Here is a 21,305-nt window from a genome sequence, read left to right on the forward strand (position 1 = left end):
GTATTCAAGAAACCTTACAAATATATCACATAAATTCAGCGAATAATCGCTTCATAAACTCTTAAATTTTCAACACGAGTGAATCACTTGAAGCATATACTGGACTGTAAACATACAATACTTAAAAAAATTGTTATAAAAAATAAAAATACATTCATTTCACCAAGAAGCTTTTCTATTTAAATGCATTTATTTATTTCCAAAGAACAAGTTTCTGTATTATACATAAAATATACTTAGAATTTTCTTTCATTAGTTAATATCAAATTAACAACAATATCCATTTACTGATATTTGATATACATGTTTGCTTTAAAATTAAAACTAAAATTTCAATATATTTCTATTAAAAAAACATAATGAAAAAAAAATACTCATAACATCAACCAAAGACAGAAATTTAAATAGAATAGCTGTACTTATATTAGTGCATTTTTATAATCTTGATAACATTTCGATTCAAAAAACCTATTACAAAATAAATGAAACATTTTTTTCTGCCTTAAAGAATCTCTTATATTTTTAAAATTAATACATAAAAATATATCTTCACCAATATATTTAATTCTGTCCTCAACACTTATTATAATGCAATCATGTCTTGTTTGTGAAGGATGATTTACAATGCAACCTTCGCATTTATATAGCTTTTTTATCACTGAATTTAATTCAGTTTTGATAGAGTTTATGAGTTCTTTAAAAAGTTCATCATCATCACTTACCATATCCGAACAATTGTTTTTACATTTGATTTGCAACGGTAAAATAATTTCAAAAATACTTTTATATAAAGTATTAGATACATCAGGAATAATTTCTTTCAATTTTTTTAAAATATCACAGTTTACTTTTAGGTATGTAGGTTTTAGTTTAAAAGAATTTTCATCTTGTTTAAAAACTTGTTGAAAAATACACTCACCTTCTTTGTTGAAAACTACCAACTCATTATTGCAAATGATGCTGGCACTCGTATAGACCAGATTAAATTCATATATTTTTGAGGAAAATTCTTGCCATGTTGCAGGAGTTATAACAACACCGCGTGTAGTAGGGTATAATATTTTATTTTGTTCCACACATTCACGTAGATGAATGTTCATTCTGTTTTCAAACCGATTTATGGACACAAAATATCCCTAACCAAGAGTCCACTGTGCAATCAACTTCGAACTTTCTTTTTTCTGTTCTCAATTATTCGGCATGAAGATATTTTCAGGAACAGATTTCATATAGTGGGCAAACCAGTCATCCTCTGGAAGTTCATCCTCATTATCTTCCAAGCGTCGTTTTTTGATTTTCGAAATTTTTATGTTTCGGAATGTGATACTAATTCTAGGATCTTTAACGTCAGGTTGAGAGGGTATTCCATGCATCCAAAATTGGTTCGTTGGGGGGTTTCATTACAAGGAGAGTTCCATGAGTTAAGTCCACGCTTCGAGATGTGAAATTTCGCCTGGTAAATACCATTTGACGTTTTGCACCTAAACTGATGATAGGTATATCACTTTCAGGTTCGAGACAAGTTTCATTGTCTTTATGCGTTGAAATTTTCGCCACTCCGTCAGGATAATAGTTCAATAAAGCAAAATTATATTTTTTGCCAGTTATCGTTTCAACATAATCTTTTACATTTAGAAGAGTTTAAGTCCATGGTTCTACACAAATGCTCGTTCCAGAGAATTCGTAACTAAGTCCTTCATCACCAAAACCGAGTACTTTTCTTCGTGGAACATACTGAGTCCCATTAATTTCAAAACTAATATTTTTAAAATCATAATTTGATAGTTCATCTAGCAAAATATCAGCTTCATTTCGTGAATAAAATTCTTCGTATAATTCCACATTTAACTCTGTATCACATATATTCCTCATATTCGCTTTTGAATCTAACGACAATTCTGAATGATATAGAAATACGTAGCATTCTTAAATAGCAAAAATTATCTAAAACATACATTAACGAAATGATTTCATCAACACTTATCGTAATACATTCTTGTCATGTCTTGTTTGTGAAGCCAGTCTTTCCGGCGTCATATCTGTAAAAATAATCATGATAGGATAGTGGGAAAGAGTTATAGTGTCCTAATGTTGTTATTCTGAACCTCGATATTACATATATGCATAAGGAGAATCTTAAAAGCATCATCCACTTATCATGATAGAGTAATGGAAAATTTCTAAAACTCTGATAATCATACGCGAAAGAATGTATTATCTTAAGGTTGTTGTTGCTATTCCAAGTTTGACAATACATACAGAAGTGAAGGAAGATCCTTGATAAGCGCTGTAGACTTCACGTTATCATGATAACGTACAGCACTCATCAAGGGTTTTCCTTCACTTCTGTATGTATTGTCAAACTTGGAATAGCAACAACAACCTTAAGATAATACATTCTTTCGCGTATGATTATCAGAGTTTTAGAAATTTTCCATTACTCTATCATGATAAGTGGATGATGCTTTTAAGATTCTCCTTATGCATATATGTAATATCGAGGTTCAGAATAACAACATTAGGACACTATAACTCTTTCCCACTATCCTATCATGATTATTTTTACAGATATGACGCCGGAAAGACTGGCTTCACAAACAAGACATGACAAGAATGTATTACGATAAGTGTTGATGAAATCATTTCGTTAATGTATGTTTTAGATAATTTTTGCTATTTAAGAATGCTACGTATTTCTATATCATTCAGAATTGTCGTTAGATTCAAAAGCGAATATGAGGAATATATGTGATACAGAGTTAAATGTGGAATTATACGAAGAATTTTATTCACGAAATGAAGCTGATATTTTGCTAGATGAACTATCAAATTATGATTTTAAAAATATTAGTTTTGAAATTAATGGGACTCAGTATGTTCCACGAAGAAAAGTACTCGGTTTTGGTGATGAAGGACTTAGTTACGAATTCTCTGGAACGAGCATTTGTGTAGAACCATGGACTTAAACTCTTCTAAATGTAAAAGATTATGTTGAAACGATAACTGGCAAAAAATATAATTTTGCTTTATTGAACTATTATCCTGACGGAGTGGCAAAAATTTCAACGCATAAAGACAATGAAACTTGTCTCGAACCTGAAAGTGATATACCTATCATCAGTTTAGGTGCAAAACGTCAAATGGTATTTACCAGGCGAAATTTCACATCTCGAAGCGTGGACTTAACTCATGGAACTCTCCTTGTAATGAAACCCCCCAACGAACCAATTTTGGATGCATGGAATACCCTCTCAACCTGACGTTAAAGATCCTAGAATTAGTATCACATTCCGAAACATAAAAATTTCGAAAATCAAAAAACGACGCTTGGAAGATAATGAGGATGAACTTCCAGAGGATGACTGGTTTGCCCACTATATGAAATCTGTTCCTGAAAATATCTTCATGCCGAATAATTGAGAACAGAAAAAAGAAAGTTCGAAGTTGATTGCACAGTGGACTCTTGGTTAGGGATATTTTGTGTCCATAAATCGGTTTGAAAACAGAATGAACATTCATCTACGTGAATGTGTGGAACAAAATAAAATATTATACCCTACTACACGCGGTGTTGTTATAACTCCTGCAACATGGCAAGAATTTTCCTCAAAAATATATGAATTTAATCTGGTCTATACGAGTGCCAGCATCATTTGCAATAATGAGTTGGTAGTTTTCAACAAAGAAGGTGAGTGTATTTTTCAACAAGTTTTTAAACAAGATGAAAATTCTTTTAAACTAAAACCTACATACCTAAAAGTAAACTGTGATATTTTAAAAAAATTGAAAGAAATTATTCCTGATGTATCTAATACTTTATATAAAAGTATTTTTGAAATTATTTTACCGTTGCAAATCAAATGTAAAAACAATTGTTCGGATATGGTAAGTGATGATGATGAACTTTTTAAAGAACTCATAAACTCTATAAAAACTGAATTAAATTCAGTGATAAAAAAGCTATATAAATGCGAAGGTTGCATTGTAAATCATCCTTCACAAACAAGACATGATTGCATTATAATAAGTGTTGAGGACAGAATTAAATATATTGGTGAAGATATATTTTTATGTATTAATTTTAAAAATATAAGAGATTCTTTAAGGCAGAAAAAAATGTTTCATTTATTTTGTAATAGGTTTTTTGAATCGAAATGTTATCAAGATTATAAAAATGCACTAATATAAGTACAGCTATTCTATTTAAATTTCTGTCTTTGGTTGATGTTATGAGTATTTTTTTTCATTATGTTTTTTTTAATAGAAATATATTGAAATTTTAGTTTTAATTTTAAAGCAAACATGTATATCAAATATCAGTAAATGGATATTGTTGTTAATTTGATATTAACTAATGAAAGAAAATTCTAAGTATATTTTATGTATAATACAGAAACTTGTTCTTTGGAAATAAATAAATGTATTTAAATAGAAAAGCTTCTTGGTGAAATGAATGTATTTTTATTTTTTATAACAATTTTTTAAGTATTGTATGTTTACAGTGCAGTATATGCTTCAAGTGATTCACTCGTGTTGAAAATTTAAGAGTTTATGAAGCGATTATTCGCTGAATTTATGTGATATATTTGTAAGGTTTCTTGAATACGAGTAATCTGAAGAGGTATTTGAAATCTCATGAAAGAAACATCAGATGTAGTGTATGTCCTAAGAAATTTAAGTTTGTAGTTTGAAAAGTCGCGAAGCTTCTCGTCTTAGAATTTTGTAGTGAATAATCACAAGTTCTTTTCATGTAAAAAGGATATGAAAACTTATAAAGTTACTTTTAAGAGTAAATCGTGATAAAAAATATTTAGTGAGCATAAGAATTTAAAACAATATGAATCTTTACATCGTATTGAATGTTCGGACATTTTTTTCAAGTAAAACAGAATTTGAAGAAAATCTCACGAACCTTTTTTTTTTTTTTTTTTTTTTTTAAATTTTGCTGGTGTCAAAAGAAACAGAAATATGCTGATGATGATGTTTTGAAACAGCATGATACTTCTCTTCTTATAAATTGCATCCATTGTTTACAAGTGTTTAAAAGAAAAAGTGATCTCTTACACCACATTCGAATGCGACATGGTTTGATACGAATCTTACAAAAACGAAGAAACGTTGACATCGTTAATACATGCAAGTCTTCTAAAATCGCAAGTCTTAATAGTATGTTCGCAATTGAATCGATTTGCTAGAACATAGAAAATGATCATGTCTTAGATGTACTTCTTGAATATATAAAATTGTAGTTAGTAGGGAAAAAATGAGTTATGATGTAGTTTTACACTGAGTTATGATATCGGTGTTTGAAATGGTAATCAATAGTTACATTTAAAATGTGTCGTGAGTGTGAAAATGCAGAAATAAAAGAGCTTTGGCGAATTTAATAAACGTGGTTCAATGTGGTTGATGGAAAAATTTGTTCCATGTGAATTAAATAGTGTAAGATATGAACCTCTTTCTCTCAATAGTTAATTATTCAATTGTAAGACAATTAAACTTTAAATATATATGCATATAGTACATGTAATGATTAATATTACATTGATTAATGTAAATAACTGATGATATGTGTATTAACATAGTGAATGTTCGCTTTTATGAAGTTCTAAGCATTACTTTAGATACCATTCATAAAACTTTTATCTCATATATGCAAACATGACAATATCTATTGAGTTTTCGTTTATTCTTTGGAATGTATGAAAGTTTAAATATTTTTTTTTAATTTAATGTAGATTGGAGTAAAATATCTGTATCTTTCTTCATTTCAATCGGTAATATCTGTATGCTGGTAAAGGTACATATGTTCGTAAGAATTATACTGTGTCACATTTTTGACAATCTTCTTTCATTCATATTAGCTAATAAGAGAATTATTGAAGTTAGTAAAGTAATGAAAATCAACGTTATTGAAAGAAAACTCTAAAAGCATTTACATTTCCAGAAATATATCAAAGTTCCTTTTCTTAAAAACAGTAGGTGTATCGTAGTTTTTATTTCTATTTCATTAAAAGCTGAACTTGTAAAATAAAAATTTTCTATTAGTGTAAGGTAAACAAAAAAAAAAAAAAAAAAAAAAATCAAGAGACAATCCGTATCATGAATGAAATTCAAGTCTTACATCGGATTAAAAAGAAATATTCTGAATCTAAATGTTTATGCCTATTTAGCACAAAATGCGTTTATTTGTGTTATAAATTTAACTAAAACCATTCTTATAACAGTATGTTACCTTTAAACTGGGTAAAAGTGTTAAGTATATTTTCTGATGGTATTGATATACTTGTCAAAGAAGTTCTAGAAACCTCAATTGTCGAAAGAGCATATGATAAGAATCTCCTTTCCTATCGCTACGTCAGTTACAGGTTAAGGGGTGGCTTGAATGGATAAAGGTAATGTTTGTGCAAAAATATAGTAGTTCTATTTTGAAATGAGAAATAATTCGCTTTTTGTCAATTAAGGAAACTTGTGGTATTATTAAACAGAATGTCAGTGAAAGACATTGCGTTTGCATAGTGAATTATGAAGGTACTGAAAGGTAGTAAAGAAGGTGAATGAAAGAATTAATTTGAACAAATAAGGTAAGGCTATCATTATAAGAAAAAACTGTTTAAAAGATGTATGTTAGAATTAAAAGTAAGATGTTAAAATTTAAAAAGATGTAACAGAGTAAAACCAAAGAATACTGGTAATTCCCATCTGGAAAACAGTAATTTGAGTACGATATTGAAAAAGTTGGTTTTAAGAATTTCTTTATGCATGTGATGCAAAACAATTGCTAGTTTATCATGAGTGCTGACATAGATGCAATTAGTGCAGGAAAAATAGTAAAACTAGTATAGTTAGTGTCTCTAAAACATGAAAAAATAATAGTGTGAGCAGTGTAAATTCATTTGAAGTACTGAAATATGACATAGACTAAATATCAGAAAATGTAAGAAATATTTTGGTATGTGTGGATGAAACACTGAACGTGGTTGTAAAATTAGAAATGAAAATTATCAACACACTTAAAGGTAATCGGGATTTAAAACTAAATATGATGTTAGAAATTTTGAAGATCATAAAACTATATGAGAAAGAAATACATTTAGATATCAATGGTATTAAACTGTAAAGTTGTGAATGGAAATTTCTGAGTAAAACCTGTAGATGATATATTATGATCGAGGAATAAAACAAGTATTATAAAAATTGTAAGGAAAAATTTGAATATGGAGTAAATGAAAACAATCCATATCGTTAAAATGAATAAAAAGGGATAAAATGTTGGAATTACGAGTGATGAGATAGAAATAAAAACATTATAATAAATAAGTTAAGCTAGAATTAAGAAATATAAACACAGAAGGGAAATCATGAACGTAAGAAAAGCAATTAACAGTTATAGACTTAAGTTTTTTTTAAAAGTATTCGGTAATGTAAGGAAGATATTGTTAAACACGTGAAAGAAATTAGAAATTCTGTAGAAAATTTAGTAAAAGAACTAAGATCACGAAAAATAAACGTTTCTTTTTAAATACAATTTCATACCACTAAGTTAAAGTGTGTATAGAATACTAGAGTGGTTTAAAAAAAGTAAATGAAGTTAAAATTCAGAATATATTGAACATTATAACGTTAAAAAAAGTGTTAAATTGCATCTAAAATTAAGTAATGTAACAAATAAACAGCATGTGCGGGAACGTTTGTGAAATATAACATATAAGTTAAAAATCAGGGTATGCTGAAATTTATGAAAGGTATGAAAAAAAATAGTATGTGGAAATTAAATAAAATATTACAAATTAGAAACGTGTTAAGTATTAAAAAAATATGACAGTAAATGAATATGTTATTATGAACAGAAAACCTAAGAAATAAGGTAAAGTTTCATTTAAAACTAGAAAGGATAAAAGTATCAGAATAAAATTGAGTAATAAAAACAAATTATCTTGTAATTTCATTTTCATGACATGATGAACTATCATTAAAGGAAAGTCTTTTTTTATATTTGTTTCTTTTACATTGTTTTCAGAGTCGCGCATTGAATAATTTTAACACTAGACTTAAAAAATATATTTCTAAAACATATAATTCACTTTTTCGTCAAGAGAGGGCAGCATCGCTATATCATCAAAATTAAGATGCAGAAAATATTTCCCGTTGCCAATATAAAAAAACTAACTTTAAATGAAAAGCAGGACGTCTACAACTCAATCAGTAGTCTACGAACAACTCAACTCCACTCGAAACCACGCCCCCTAGTGTGATGACGTTGCCTTTGGCCACGCCCTCTGTGATGTCATTGACCACGCCCTCAGCTGCTCAGCTCCTCCTGATGCAGAACTGTCATTTTCTATCTACTGGCGTCAAAGTTTCTCATTAAATGTAAATATCCGTAATGAACGGCATACTTTGATGTTTAAGGCGGTAGAAACGCAACCAATTATTTAAAGAAAAAGGAGGCAAAAATAAATATGAAAACTCGTGCATGATTTATAATTCCTCCAGCATAACGATGAAAGCGGGGGAAAACTAAAAACTTCACGTTTCGTTAACATCAACGTAACGTTGCATTTAATTAGCCGCCGTCATTACTGAAGCGAGCGTTGTTTTCATTTATTTTTTTGCAGTAACCCGTTTATTATTTTTCATAGGGCTGTTTGTATTATGAACACAATTACTGTTAAGGAAAAGTACTTACATACGGGAGGTCCCTTTAAAATATATACTTATGCATTACAGAGGCATTTAATGCTACATTAACAACATTAAAAGACAATATAATTATAAAATATCAGTGCGTCTACATACATAGTTATTAAATATTTATATTTACATAACGAAGGCAAGGCCGTTTTTTTTAGTCCAAGGGCTATTATTCTGAAAACGGCATTTTGCGTCGAATCACATTTAATGTCCAAATCGCTTTACAAATTATTGCCACCAAATATTATCGCCTTGTATTTTGTTTAAAGAAATTAAATAATGAAGAATCTGCATGAATGTAGTATGCATGTTTCTCGCATTGTGAAAAAACGACGGTACCTAGATTCATCAAATTTTGACTAGCATACTCCTCTACCCACTCATAGGCACCTGGAAACCGGAATTTGGAATTTGTTTTATTGTCTACTACGTATTTTTTAAAACGTTAACGAATTTATTAAAAACCTCAACAATTTCAGGGCGAGCAGCGGCAACGCTTGTAGGGAATAAAGCATTTTTTACCTCCAGCACGGGAGACTGTCTATCGGTAATTTTAAAGATATGCTGTTTTTAAATATTTGTACATCACCATGTAACTCTATGTAAATAATTGAAAAGATCAATAAACTCCCCCCCCCGGAGCAACCAAAGGAGACGCTACGTCCGAGAGGATGCTGGTTCGGTGGGCAAATAGGCCTGATTTATTTTTTCCTCTGTGTTTTAAATAAAAAGTTCTTGCTATCGCGTTTAATCGCTTCTTCAAATGGTAACCATCCTGAAATGTAGTATTGTAACCCCACGGCTCGACTAGCGCCACCTAGCGGCCGCCGGGACAAAACACCGGCTAACAAAGACTATAGCAGTCAGTCGATGTGCTGGACACTAAGACGCTAAGAATGCGTTTTCCCCGAGATGTTGTTCCGCGAGATTTGTAACTTAAATGCGTAATTATAACGCCCTTAATAGTAATGTTTTATCCTAATTGTGTTTTGTTAATTAAAACTATTTAAAAAGGCCAAGTGAGTCTTTGTTTATGGTAATTTTGGTTATAGTTGGCGCCCGTAAGGAAACACATAAAATTTTTTAATTGCACTAGTTATCCTTCAAAGACACATTTGCAGGAGCACTTTTATTAATTATTTAAAATTTCAAATACCTCCGCAGACTGGTTTTGTGGAAGTCTGTTTGTTGCGTCTGCCATCCTCGATTATTGTAATACTTCAAGTAAAATAACAGTAACAGCATAGAGATGCAGAAACTATTTAATAAGGATCGCATTTATCCTACTAAGCGTAGATTAAGCTATATTTTAGTCGTCCAATTCGAACAGCCGTTAATCAAAAATTTGTACCTTCGATACATTAGAATATTCATACATTCGTAAATCGTAATAACGGAAACACACAGAAAATACAATGTTCTAAAACTGCAACCGATGTCTTACATCTTAGAACGCAACATTCGTTGGCAACACTAATCACCGCATTTGTTCAAAATATATTCATGTACTGCCATCTATTCTCAAACGATTATTTGATTTTTACTTTAAATTAAAGATCTTCTGTTTCACGCAGAGGGGGGTGCGAAATATTACTTCTAGACTCTTTCCTTTGTTCGTCCAACAATCCTTGGAACATGATCCAGTCTACAGTACAGACGTAAATTTACATACTGGTTTCTGTTCAAACTATCTTCGAGATAGTTGTTTGTAATAATTTAATATTGTTCAGTATTTTACCCTTGATTACAGAAAGAATATTTTGAGGAATTTACAGAATAATTTATTTTCCTAACACCTAGAAATTTAATATTATTCAAAATTACACTCCCAATAACTTTGTTTACAGAATCTGAAATTTGAATGAAGAGGCTTTTATTTATTAAGCATCTCAAATTTAATATTGTTTAGAACTTTTTTCTCTTGGCTCATAGAAGTTAAAATATTTTGGAGACGGTACTGAACAAATTTATTTTCCTAATTTATTTTATTTTTCCAAATTTATTTTCCTAATTTATTTTATTTTTCCAAATTAATTTTTTTAACACCCAGAATTTAATATTATTGAGAACTACTTTTCCTCGCATTAATTATGAAAGCTAGAATTTATGTGGAAATAGAGAGCAAAAACTTATTTTAACTTTTCCCAGGAGCTTAGCTTTATCTACAATTATTATTTTCTTCCTTCACGTCTTCTAACACTAGAATTTTTCGGTAAAGAATTTCAAACATTTTATTTCTGTGCGTTCCAGAAAGTTAATATTGTTCAGATTTTTTTTTCTTTGATTACTGAAGTTAGAATATTTTAAGGAATCTACAGAACAAATTTATTTTCCTAAAACCAAGAAATTTGTTATTATTCAAAATTACGTTCCGAGTAACTTTGTTTACAGAATCTGAAATTTTTGTCGAAAGCATTTATATTAATTTATAATTAACAAAAATTTAGTATTAGGGCTGTTACTATATTGTCCCTATCATTCTGTTTGCGGAAGTTAAACGTTTCCTTGAAAGAGATTGAACAAATTAATTTTTACTAACGCCAGAAATTTATTATTATTTAGGATTACATTTTTTCCTAAACTTTTTTTTAGAATCTGGGATTTTTTCCGTACAGCGGTAAACGAAATTATTTTTATTTATAATGCTCATAAATTTTATACTTTTTTCATTCGAATTTTTTTCTGGAACGAGAATGAATATATATTATTGTTAAAATTCTCAGAAGATTAGTACTATTTGAAAACATTATTTTTTTCCGTTTGGTTATCGATTTATCTGAAAAGATAGTGAAAAAAAAATTTTTTTAACAATTTTAAGAAATTTAGTATTATTCAAATTTCGACTGAATTTTTCTTTGTTTTCTTGGTTTAAAAAAAAATGGTACTTTTGTCGAAAATGCTGATGTTAAGGAATTTATTTTTATTTACAATCTGCAAATCAGTGTAATTTTTTATAGAAATTTTTAATAAATTATAAATTTTCTGGAAAGTTAGTAAACAAATTTGCTCGCCAGAAAAATTCCAACATCCTTAACCGAACTGACTGAAGGAAAACACTGAAACTCATTAATTATGTTTGATTCTATCGCAAAGCGATTGACTTGCGACGCAACTGGAGACCCAATTGTAAGCCAGGAATCCCGTAGCGACTCATTACTGTCGGCTTCGCCTGATCGGAAATCCTCACGGTACTCCTAAGAAATCGGACACCGCTTAAAAGATGGCTGAAAAAGAAAACGATGTTCACCTCCTTACAAAGGATTAAGCTGCCTGCGCATAGCGCCATCTATCGACAATGAATCACAATAACGGTACCAACTCTAAGCATTTTCCCAGGATTTGATTATAAGGAAAGGGAAAATGGATCGCGCGTAAGGGGCCATCGAATCCTCATATAGCATTTAAGAAAGTAAAATATCATGCATTTTTTTTTTTTTTTTTTTTTTTTTTTTTTTTTTAAGTTCTAGGCTAGAAAGAGGAATGAAATGTTAAACCTCAAACCTCATTTCGTTAAATCTTACAAACGACTTTTTTCAACTGAAATCTTTTACTATCAGATTATTAACTTATTGAATCATTTTTGGAATTAACGATTCTTAAATTATTGAGAAAAATGTACATCCCTAGGGGGGGGAAATAAGAACTTCACTCTTTTCCAATTAAAATGATAAATTATTAGAACAAAAGAGCCGTCAGTTCCGAATGGGATATTAGTTTCGAAACGGCATTTTTCTTCGAAACACTTAAATGCATTGTATCACATTCCAAATTGTTGCCAACAAATATTATCGCCCAGTATTTTGTTTAAAGGAAAACAACGGCTCCTAGAGTCATCAAATTTTGAATTCGAATTTATTTCATTCTCTGTTTCATATTTTGTAAAACTTGACGTATTTTTGATTACCACTCAACGATTTGTAGGCGATTAATGGTAACACTGTAGGAAGAAAAACATTTTTATTTCTAGCACGCGAGATTATCAATCGGAAATTCGAACGATATGCTGTTTTTAAATATTTTGTGATATTGCTGTTGAATTGAATTTTTTGTGATTCAAGTACGAAGAACATGATATTTAATAAATAAAGGTAACACATAAAACGCCCCTTTGGGCGTAATATAAAATCTGAAAGTTTTCAGATATATTATTTTTTATTTATAGTTTATTTTTTAATAATTTTTTCCCATTTGCCGTACTGCTGAACATTTATTTATCTATATTGTTAGTGCTTTAACTTACTTGTGTAAATCTCTCTGTGGAACACGAGGAGTTTAAATTAGAGTTAACAAAGGGGAAAAATTATTTTAAAAATTTTCTTACATTTTTATGCTGAGAAATCCTTAGTGGAAAAGGAGAGCTTTTATTTATCAAAGTACTTTTAAATACGATGAAAGTAAAATTAATAATTAATGTACGTACTATTATGCGAATATATTTATTAACGTACCCCACGCTGGTGTAAAATGAAATTAAATACAAATATTAGCTGATTAAACATTGGCTGAATCTACCTAAAACGTTCTACAAATATTTAGAGTAGAAAGAAAACACAGATCAAACAGAATTTAATTAAGAAAAAAATATACTGAAAATCACTGGGGGGGGAGGAATTTGCATAATTTAGATTTCATTAACTCAATAAATTCCATTTAATGTTGGGAAAGAATTTCTTTATTAAAGGATAAAAATTAAGAAACTGGAGATTACGTGATCTACTGGGAGACCGGAAGAATTAATGCAAAAAGTACGACTAAATAAATTAAAAGAATTATGGTATTATGATTTAATATAATTAACTCTGTTGAACTCAAAAGGACAGAAATCTAGATAATTTGACTATAGATAAAAATGTACATTTACCTGTTTTTCGCAGATCTACACAGAAGTCTGTTTTATACAACGCATACTAAACTAAACCATGAATAAAAACGTACGAGAAAGGTGGAAAGTATATTTCTGTTGAAACCAACTTTCAATTTAAAAAAAAATGTTGCATATCTAAAGTTATTTTGCGAAATATTCTATACGAAGTGTACGTAATTTCCATCTTTATTATCTACTATGTTGAAAATGTTAGAATGGGTGAATTTTGTAAGAGGTTTTGCCCCGGGCTTCCAATTTTACATATTTTACATTACTTCCATTTACCTGCAATGTTTGCAGTTGAAAACTTTTATAGAAATTGAACTATAAACAGTTTTTTAACGTAAAGGAATGTTATATTGAGGAAATATTTTTATTATTTAAAACATAACACATTTTTCACTAATTCTGTGTCATAAAGAAAAAGTTACAATGTGAGACATTTGATCTGTCTGTCTGTTCGAGAAGTTTACTAGTTTTAAAAATTTTAAAAAAGAGTGTTTATATAATCAAAAAAGCTTAACAGTCAGTTGATTGAAAAGAAACAAAATTAAATGTGATATGCGAATTTCAGTATAAAACCTAAACTATTTTGAGCTAAGTAGTTATTGTAGGCCTATAAGGTATTTCTCTCACCTTCCTAGCGTGATTTTGTGGTGTAGTGGTTTTGCTCGCTGGGTCGGTATTCCAGAAGTCTGTGGTTCGATTCCCGGCAAAGGCGATTACTCATTTTTCATCTTCCCTGCTTCCAAAAACAACCTAATGTCTCTACAGGCCTTCTAGTTTGAGGATAAATCAGAATACTTTTTATTAAAGCAAATAAAACCGAAAGCTACTTGCGTATTGGGGAAAGATAGCATCGTGGATGGAAGATTGTTTTAAGACGAACTTGTTCGTATTCATATCAGGCATGCGGAAAACCACGGGAACTCCCATACAGCTAGCCCGTTCTCTAGGATTTGAACCCGTGCCGCACCGCAAGTGTTTTGCGATGGTATCTTTCGGTCGTTCGTTGAGTTCCAGTTTAAAAATGATCACCAAAGAAACTCAACAAATAAAACGAGAAACTGTACATTTAAAAAGAACCGCCCAAATGGGAAAGTGGTCAGTAACTCTGACTGTCGTACTTAAACGCCTGGGTTCAAATCCCGAAGAAGGTGTGGATGTAATTTGTACGTTCCTTCAGAGCAGGTAAGGGTAGCCCACCTGTTAAGTGCCTCCACAATAAAAAAAAAAAAAAAAGCTGATGTGGATACCACATAACTTCCTTATACAGCTTATTAAATTATACACCTTTTTGTTGCATTTCATTTAAAATTATCGCCTCGAATTTCATTAGAGATATATTTCTCATTCAATTAATTCAGTTCTCATTTCGCGGCAAGGCAAAAATACATAAAAACTCAAAACACCTTCGTTGAAAATGGAAAAACATAAAACACCTGAAACAGTTAAAAAAAACTATTTTTACAATTAAAATTAGATTTTCTACGCAAAAACAAGCAATTCGGCCAACGGGTAAGAAGACATCGTTTTCAAGTTATGCGAGATACATAGATACCTACGTAAATACGTACAGAAGTCACAAAAAAAAAAATCTCTTCTTAATCCATTTTAAATCCATTTTACAATCCGGTTTGGGAAAAAGAGTCCTTTATACTGTCCTTACGTGTAGGTGCCACGCAAAAAAAATTGTTAAATTGCATTCGATAGCGATCAAAATGGATATTTTCGTTGAAATATGATACACGAAATTTTTCGCGATTACAACATTTCCTTTACTTCTTACAAGGAAGTAAAAGCCATTGCTTCCGGCCTTAGCAGTGGCGAACGCTATAAATGGCTAGAGCCCACCATTGAAAAAAATATATATTTATGAAATTGTGTAAAAAATAGCAGCGCAAAATGTAGACGTTTCTACAATAGTTTTAAACTGTCAAATCTGCTAGGGTTGATGTTAATAACGTAAACTATTACACTGGTCGTTGCTTAACTAAACGAACTATGCAGTTTTAAATTTACATAAAAGCAAAGCATCTATCAATAGCTAAGTAAAAAATTGTCCCCATCATCCTTTCCGCTTCCATCTTTGAAACAATTTTAAGCTTATCTTGTTAAAATTAATTAAAAGCGAGAACGCTTCTTTCAGCAAACATATGGCTTTCCGAGCCAATTGTCTTCCACCAAAATAAAGCGGAAACTTTCTCAACGGATGCTTTCCACCATCCGCAGACGATCCATCATTCGTGCTCCCAACTTACAAAAATAACGGCACGTGCAACGTTGAAAAGCTTACGTCAGGAGGTTGACAGCGGGTCGCCGAAATTTGCGCTCCATCGGTACTTTAGCGGGCCAAAGGAAAAATTAAATAAATAAAAATGAACCGAAGGTCGACTCCTCTATAAAAATAAATAACAGCTATTTGTCACCTCATCTGGAACTACTTAAAATTCGGCGGAAATTCGCTTTCGGGATTAGAATCTTAAGGCGGACATGGTACTAAGATGATAAGTTTTACTGAAAGAATTTTTCAATTACAGCAGTATATCCGTGGGTAGTACGTTCTTAGATCAACAAAGGTTACATGAAATGGCGAAGAATACCAAGTGCTATGTATAAAAAGTGTCCACAAAGTTTTAAAGCTATATATTCAAGAGTGAAACCTGAAGAAAGCAGCGTTCCCATTGTTTGGTTTCCTATACACATTCCTTTCAGAGAATGAATGGGGTTATTAAACATAATTGTATTCATTCTAAAATATGCAATAAGAAAAACGAAACAAAACAAGAATAATAACGACATTTTAGGAAGCTCGTTTATGGCTTTTAAACTGCGCAATTCGCCGAACAACTATATATTGATTAAATTTAAACTATAAAATTAAGATCTGATGCTTTATCGAATGGCAACATCGATTCATACGCGCCAAGTTGTGTGAAAGTTAAAACTTCCGTGCAATGGCAAAACTTCTCAAACAGCATGTGTAATAAAAAGCATAGGAGATAGCGTAAAGCAACATAACGTAAGGTAATTGTCCAGTACTCCGCTAGGAAAATTTTCTTATATCCAAAAGCACCATAAATGAGTTATCATCAACTAGGAATTAAATTAAATCTGTTGCTCCTGGATATTTTAAAATTTCAGGTTGCAAAGAATTCTCAATACCTCTAACATAAACCATCAAATACAAACGCAAACCCAGCAAAGTGAAATGACCTAAATTTTATAAATCAAGGTTAGAAGGCCGGGGAGAATCAAAATCAAGCAAATTTTAATATAAAAATTTGTAGAAAATTTGCAAAGTAAAAATCAAGCAAATTTTAATATAAAAATTTGTAGAAAATTTGCAAAGTAAAAATCAAGCAAATTTCAAATAATCATGCTTCAGTATTGGAGAGAATCCAGTAAAAATCAAGTAAATTTCACACAAACATTTTTGAATATTAATGAAGTAAATCTTATATAAGGACTTAATAATTTCGTCTATTCCAGATAGATTTAAGTTCACAATTTCGTAGATAACTTTTATTTAAGGTAGAAAATCTAGCAAAATCAAGTATATTTTAGTTAATCTCATTCGAATACTGAAGAAACTCTCACTCACCTCTTGTCCCATGGTGTCTCTGTACCTTCGCCACCTGGATAGGCCGGGTCTCCAATACTCCAGCATGTACTCCTCCGCGTACTCGAGACCTACTCCGTTCCCAAACCTGCCTTGAGTGGCTACTTCAGTGATGACATGCACAGAATTAAGGTTGATCTCTAGATGTTCTGAAACTTCCTTTGAGATTTGCGGTTTTGGACACCAAGCGCCACCCTGGATGTCTTTATTTAGCCTGTGGGTATGAAAGGTCATAAAATTTTATTAGTTTTGTTCAAAATATCAGGAATTTAAAAAATAATTTAGATAGTAATTTAAAACAAACATCAAGAATAGTTATATTTATATTTGTGCGAAAAGGATGGTTTGGTTGGTTTAGTAGATTACGGCAAAGCACACTAGGGCTATCTGCCGAAATGTAGGGATGCCTTCGCGGAGAACTTTCTAAAGGAAACTGGCTCGTATACATGTTACACATGGGGAAAACCACACCAGGAAAATGCAGCCAGCCCGTTCGCCTGGAATGGAGCCCAGGTTAATGCAAAAAGTAATATAAATTAATGTATATGTTACCGGAAAAGTATGAAATCCGGCATTCTATAGAATACCTAGGCATTTTACAGAATGCCGAAAACTGGCCGGCAATGTATAAGACGATTTAACATTTCACACATTCCATAGAATGCCAAATGACAAACCGGCAGAGCATGAAGTACATCTGTGATTCGTTTCGAATATCCGAAACTATTTAACAACAGTTAATGTTGTTGTTGTTTTGTCCAAGGAGTCAGTGCAGATAAGTCAAATAGGACCAAAAGTATCCAGACTAGCCGCAGCAACATCAATAATTTTTGAAGAATATAGGAGTTGGTGCGAGAGAGCTATATGTATACTGAACAGCTTGGCCAAAATAGCAGGACAGTCGAAGAGATGGTTTGGAGAAAGTTCGATATCACAGTGAGGACAGCTATTATAATTCCGTTGGCCATCAGAGGATAGCTTCATTCCTTTCAAGTGCTGTGTCCTCAGTCTGGCTGTGGTAATGGAAATGACATGGTTACAATTTAGGGCAGGAATGGAATTCTTCTTGATTGATTGGGAGTTAAATCTTCGGCTGGATACTGCGTCAGCATCGGTAGCATCGGTAGGGGTTAAGCTGTTGGAAAATTGAGAACTATTTTGGGCGTCTTTGGCGAGGCCATCAGCCTGCTCATTTCCGTAAATATTAACATGCGCTGATATCCACTGTAGTGTGCAGGTCCTTTGGGCTGCAGTAGTTTTGTTCATGAGCATGATAATGTCCTGGGTAAGTTGAGAGTTGCCCTCTAGGATGGCTTGGAGCGCAAATTTAGAATCAGAGAATAAGGCCGCTAGAGTTCTAGATTGCCTTGGAATGGTAGATATCTAAAGCCTTTTTGATGGCCTCGAGTTCGCACGTATAAATAATGATGTATGTAGAAATAGATTCTTCCACTCCATTAACTTCTAATTCAATTCAGCAAGGCATGATGACGTAGCGCAGCTTGCATAGCAGCAAACGACTACAAGACTTGGTGGGAAACAGACGGTTTCCTTGGAGGCTGAAGTTCCTTGTGTTACAAGCGGACGATGCTTGTCTATTGCCTATAGTTAGCCATATAAAAGGGCAGATGGGCCCTTGAATGTATTTATTGAAGACTGTGTGTTAGTCATCATCGTCATTGAATCCTGTAGAACTGTTGGATTGAGTATAATTATTGTGATATCACCTGCAATATTAATTTTTACTTAATTTACCTTTTTATTACTTTTATTTATTTCTTATTAGTAAAATAAAGCAGGCAGTAATTATGCTTAAAATAATGCTCTAACATGTTCTTATGAAAGTAAACTCAACATGTATAAAAGGTCAAAATGTAAGAAGGAACCACAGCACTATTGGTTGCTGAAATGCTATGATCTGATGTTTGTGGAAAACAAAAATTAACTCATTTATCGTTCTAAAGTAGATGCCAGTACTGTACAGCATCACGTCACTGACACTAAGTTATTTTACATACGTCATGAAACTCAATTAGCTATAGAACACGGAGGACGTGTCAGAATGTTGAAAGAACTTTCAGACAAATACAAAACCTTTACACGTAATTACATTGAACTGTACATCAACCTTTGTGATCCCCGTAAGAAAAAAAAAAAAAAAAAAAAAGACTTTTGTGAAATCTATGATTTTTTCTGAACTTAATTCCCTTTGTCAGATGACCTTAACTGGATTGCCAATCCCAATAAGATACAAAATACATATGTATTATGGGATACCAAGAAAGTCTCACTAATTTCTAACGTATTTTGAATAAAAGTTTTTTAATGACAATCTTTCATTAATTTTTCAAAACAGCCTTTGTATTTTTGAGGAATGAACGCCTTTAAAATAATTGCCTTATCTTCACCTTTTTCTCATACTTCGCTTAATAATGCCTAGGTAAAATAATTCTCGTGTTTCATACTTTGTCTAAAAATTCCAGGCATTCTATAAAATGTCTAGGTATTTCATACAATGCCGACGTTTCATATTTCGCCGGGATTGTATAGAATACCTAGACACTTGTATACTGGTAACATATACAATCTGTACTTTTTGAATAGACTATACTCTGTACTACATAACTCTGCAGTTTTCGAACATACTATACTCTGTTCTCTGCACTATATAACTCTGTACTTTTTTAATAATTGGAATTTTTATACACATTTTATTCAAGCTAGGTAAATATAAATAACGCATAATTTATACATTAAGTTTACCAAGCGTCCACTTGGGCTTAAACTCAAAAGCAAGAAAATTACTATATCTAACTAAGAGAAGAAGAAGGTTTGGGCATTCCCCGTATCGAGAACTCAATCTCATTCCGGGTCCACTCCCCCTTAGGCCACATCGTGGTGGTTCAACCTCCACTATTACCCCTTAGGAGAGCAGCGCACCACCTGGAGCAAGCCCCAGGCAGCACCGGTCGTCTAATGCTCCTACTAGTCGCTTGGGCGAGCCCGTCGCAGCGGGACATTACCCAGCGACCCCGGGGAAGACCACCGGGTTACTAGTACCACGCCGCGCTAGGACGTGCCAGACTCCGGGGCCGGCCAATAAGTGACCTTTCCCAGAGCCTTCAGAACCACCAAGTTCATAAATTTTATACCCCCGTGGCCGAGACTGCCTAGGTACAGATCCTAGCCAGTAGCTTCGCAGAATTCTCTACGTCGAGCCCCGGGGGGATATCTAACTAAGAGATGTAGCCGAAGCTAACACAATTTTAAAGTAGTTAGCCCGTAATAGGAACTAGCCGGCCAACTATCAAAAGGCACGTAATAATGCGGCCGACCGTAAACACAGCTCAGAGAAACGTAGCCCAAAGGGCAATCACACGCTACTCAGGATTCCTAACTCTTTCGAAGTCAGCTTAACTTTACTTTAATACTCTTTCTTCCTCATTTGCATTCAACGCAATTCTGAAAACTCATTCTGGTAGAGAGTTGTCAGTTGAAACGAGGTAAGATAGGAAAGGTTTACTAAATTAAAATAACTGTTATAAAATTAAAATATACCTTAAAGTTTCCAATAAAACATCCTCCAGGAAAGCAGTTTTCTCTTTAGACAGATAATATCCATGTGCTTATTGAAATTAAAAAGAAAACGGAAAACCTATGTTTTGCCTAATGGCAACAATCCGAACACTAATTAATCAAAAAGCAGAATGAAAAAAAAAAAAAAAAAAAAGAAGAAGAAGTATGTTTCGCTGACTGCCGGCCCTTAGTAAGGCAAGTATGTGATATTTCGATGGCAGCATAATGTAAAATAACGATTTAAAAATTACGGGAAGACACCGTTAAAGACGTTTTCAACGCAAAAAAGAACAGAAAAATGCGAAATAACATCTATCTATCTATACATTACATTAATATGATTATATATATATATATATATTGTAATGTATTTTGCAGTAATTGACAAAACAGATAATCTTCTTAGTAGAACATAAATTTTATTTTTAGTTTACGGAGATAGATAATTTGTATACAATTCTTAAGTGGCAAAATTTTCATACATCTGCTAGCTGGTCAAACTTTAGAATAACAGTTCTTAAACAATTTCTTCTGTTGCTGAAGAACAGT

General features: G+C 31.9%; 1 protein-coding gene across 1 annotated transcript in view; it reads right to left on the bottom strand.

Moving 5' to 3' along the window:
* Positions 1–21,305, bottom strand: part of LOC118184794 (discoidin domain-containing receptor A-like) — a 395,353-nt gene that overhangs the window by 51,706 nt on the left and 322,342 nt on the right. The window contains exon 4 of the mRNA XM_085810205.1: positions 17,163–17,394. Within this exon, the coding sequence (XP_085666331.1) occupies positions 17,163–17,394 (232 nt within the window). The remainder of the gene's footprint in view (positions 1–17,162; positions 17,395–21,305) is intronic.

The sequence above is a fragment of the Stegodyphus dumicola genome, chromosome 2 (assembly GCF_044657685.1).
Source record: "Stegodyphus dumicola isolate Sdum_Otavi_A_Nest chromosome 2, ASM4465768v1".
NCBI classification, from domain to species: Eukaryota; Metazoa; Arthropoda; class Arachnida; order Araneae; family Eresidae; genus Stegodyphus; species Stegodyphus dumicola.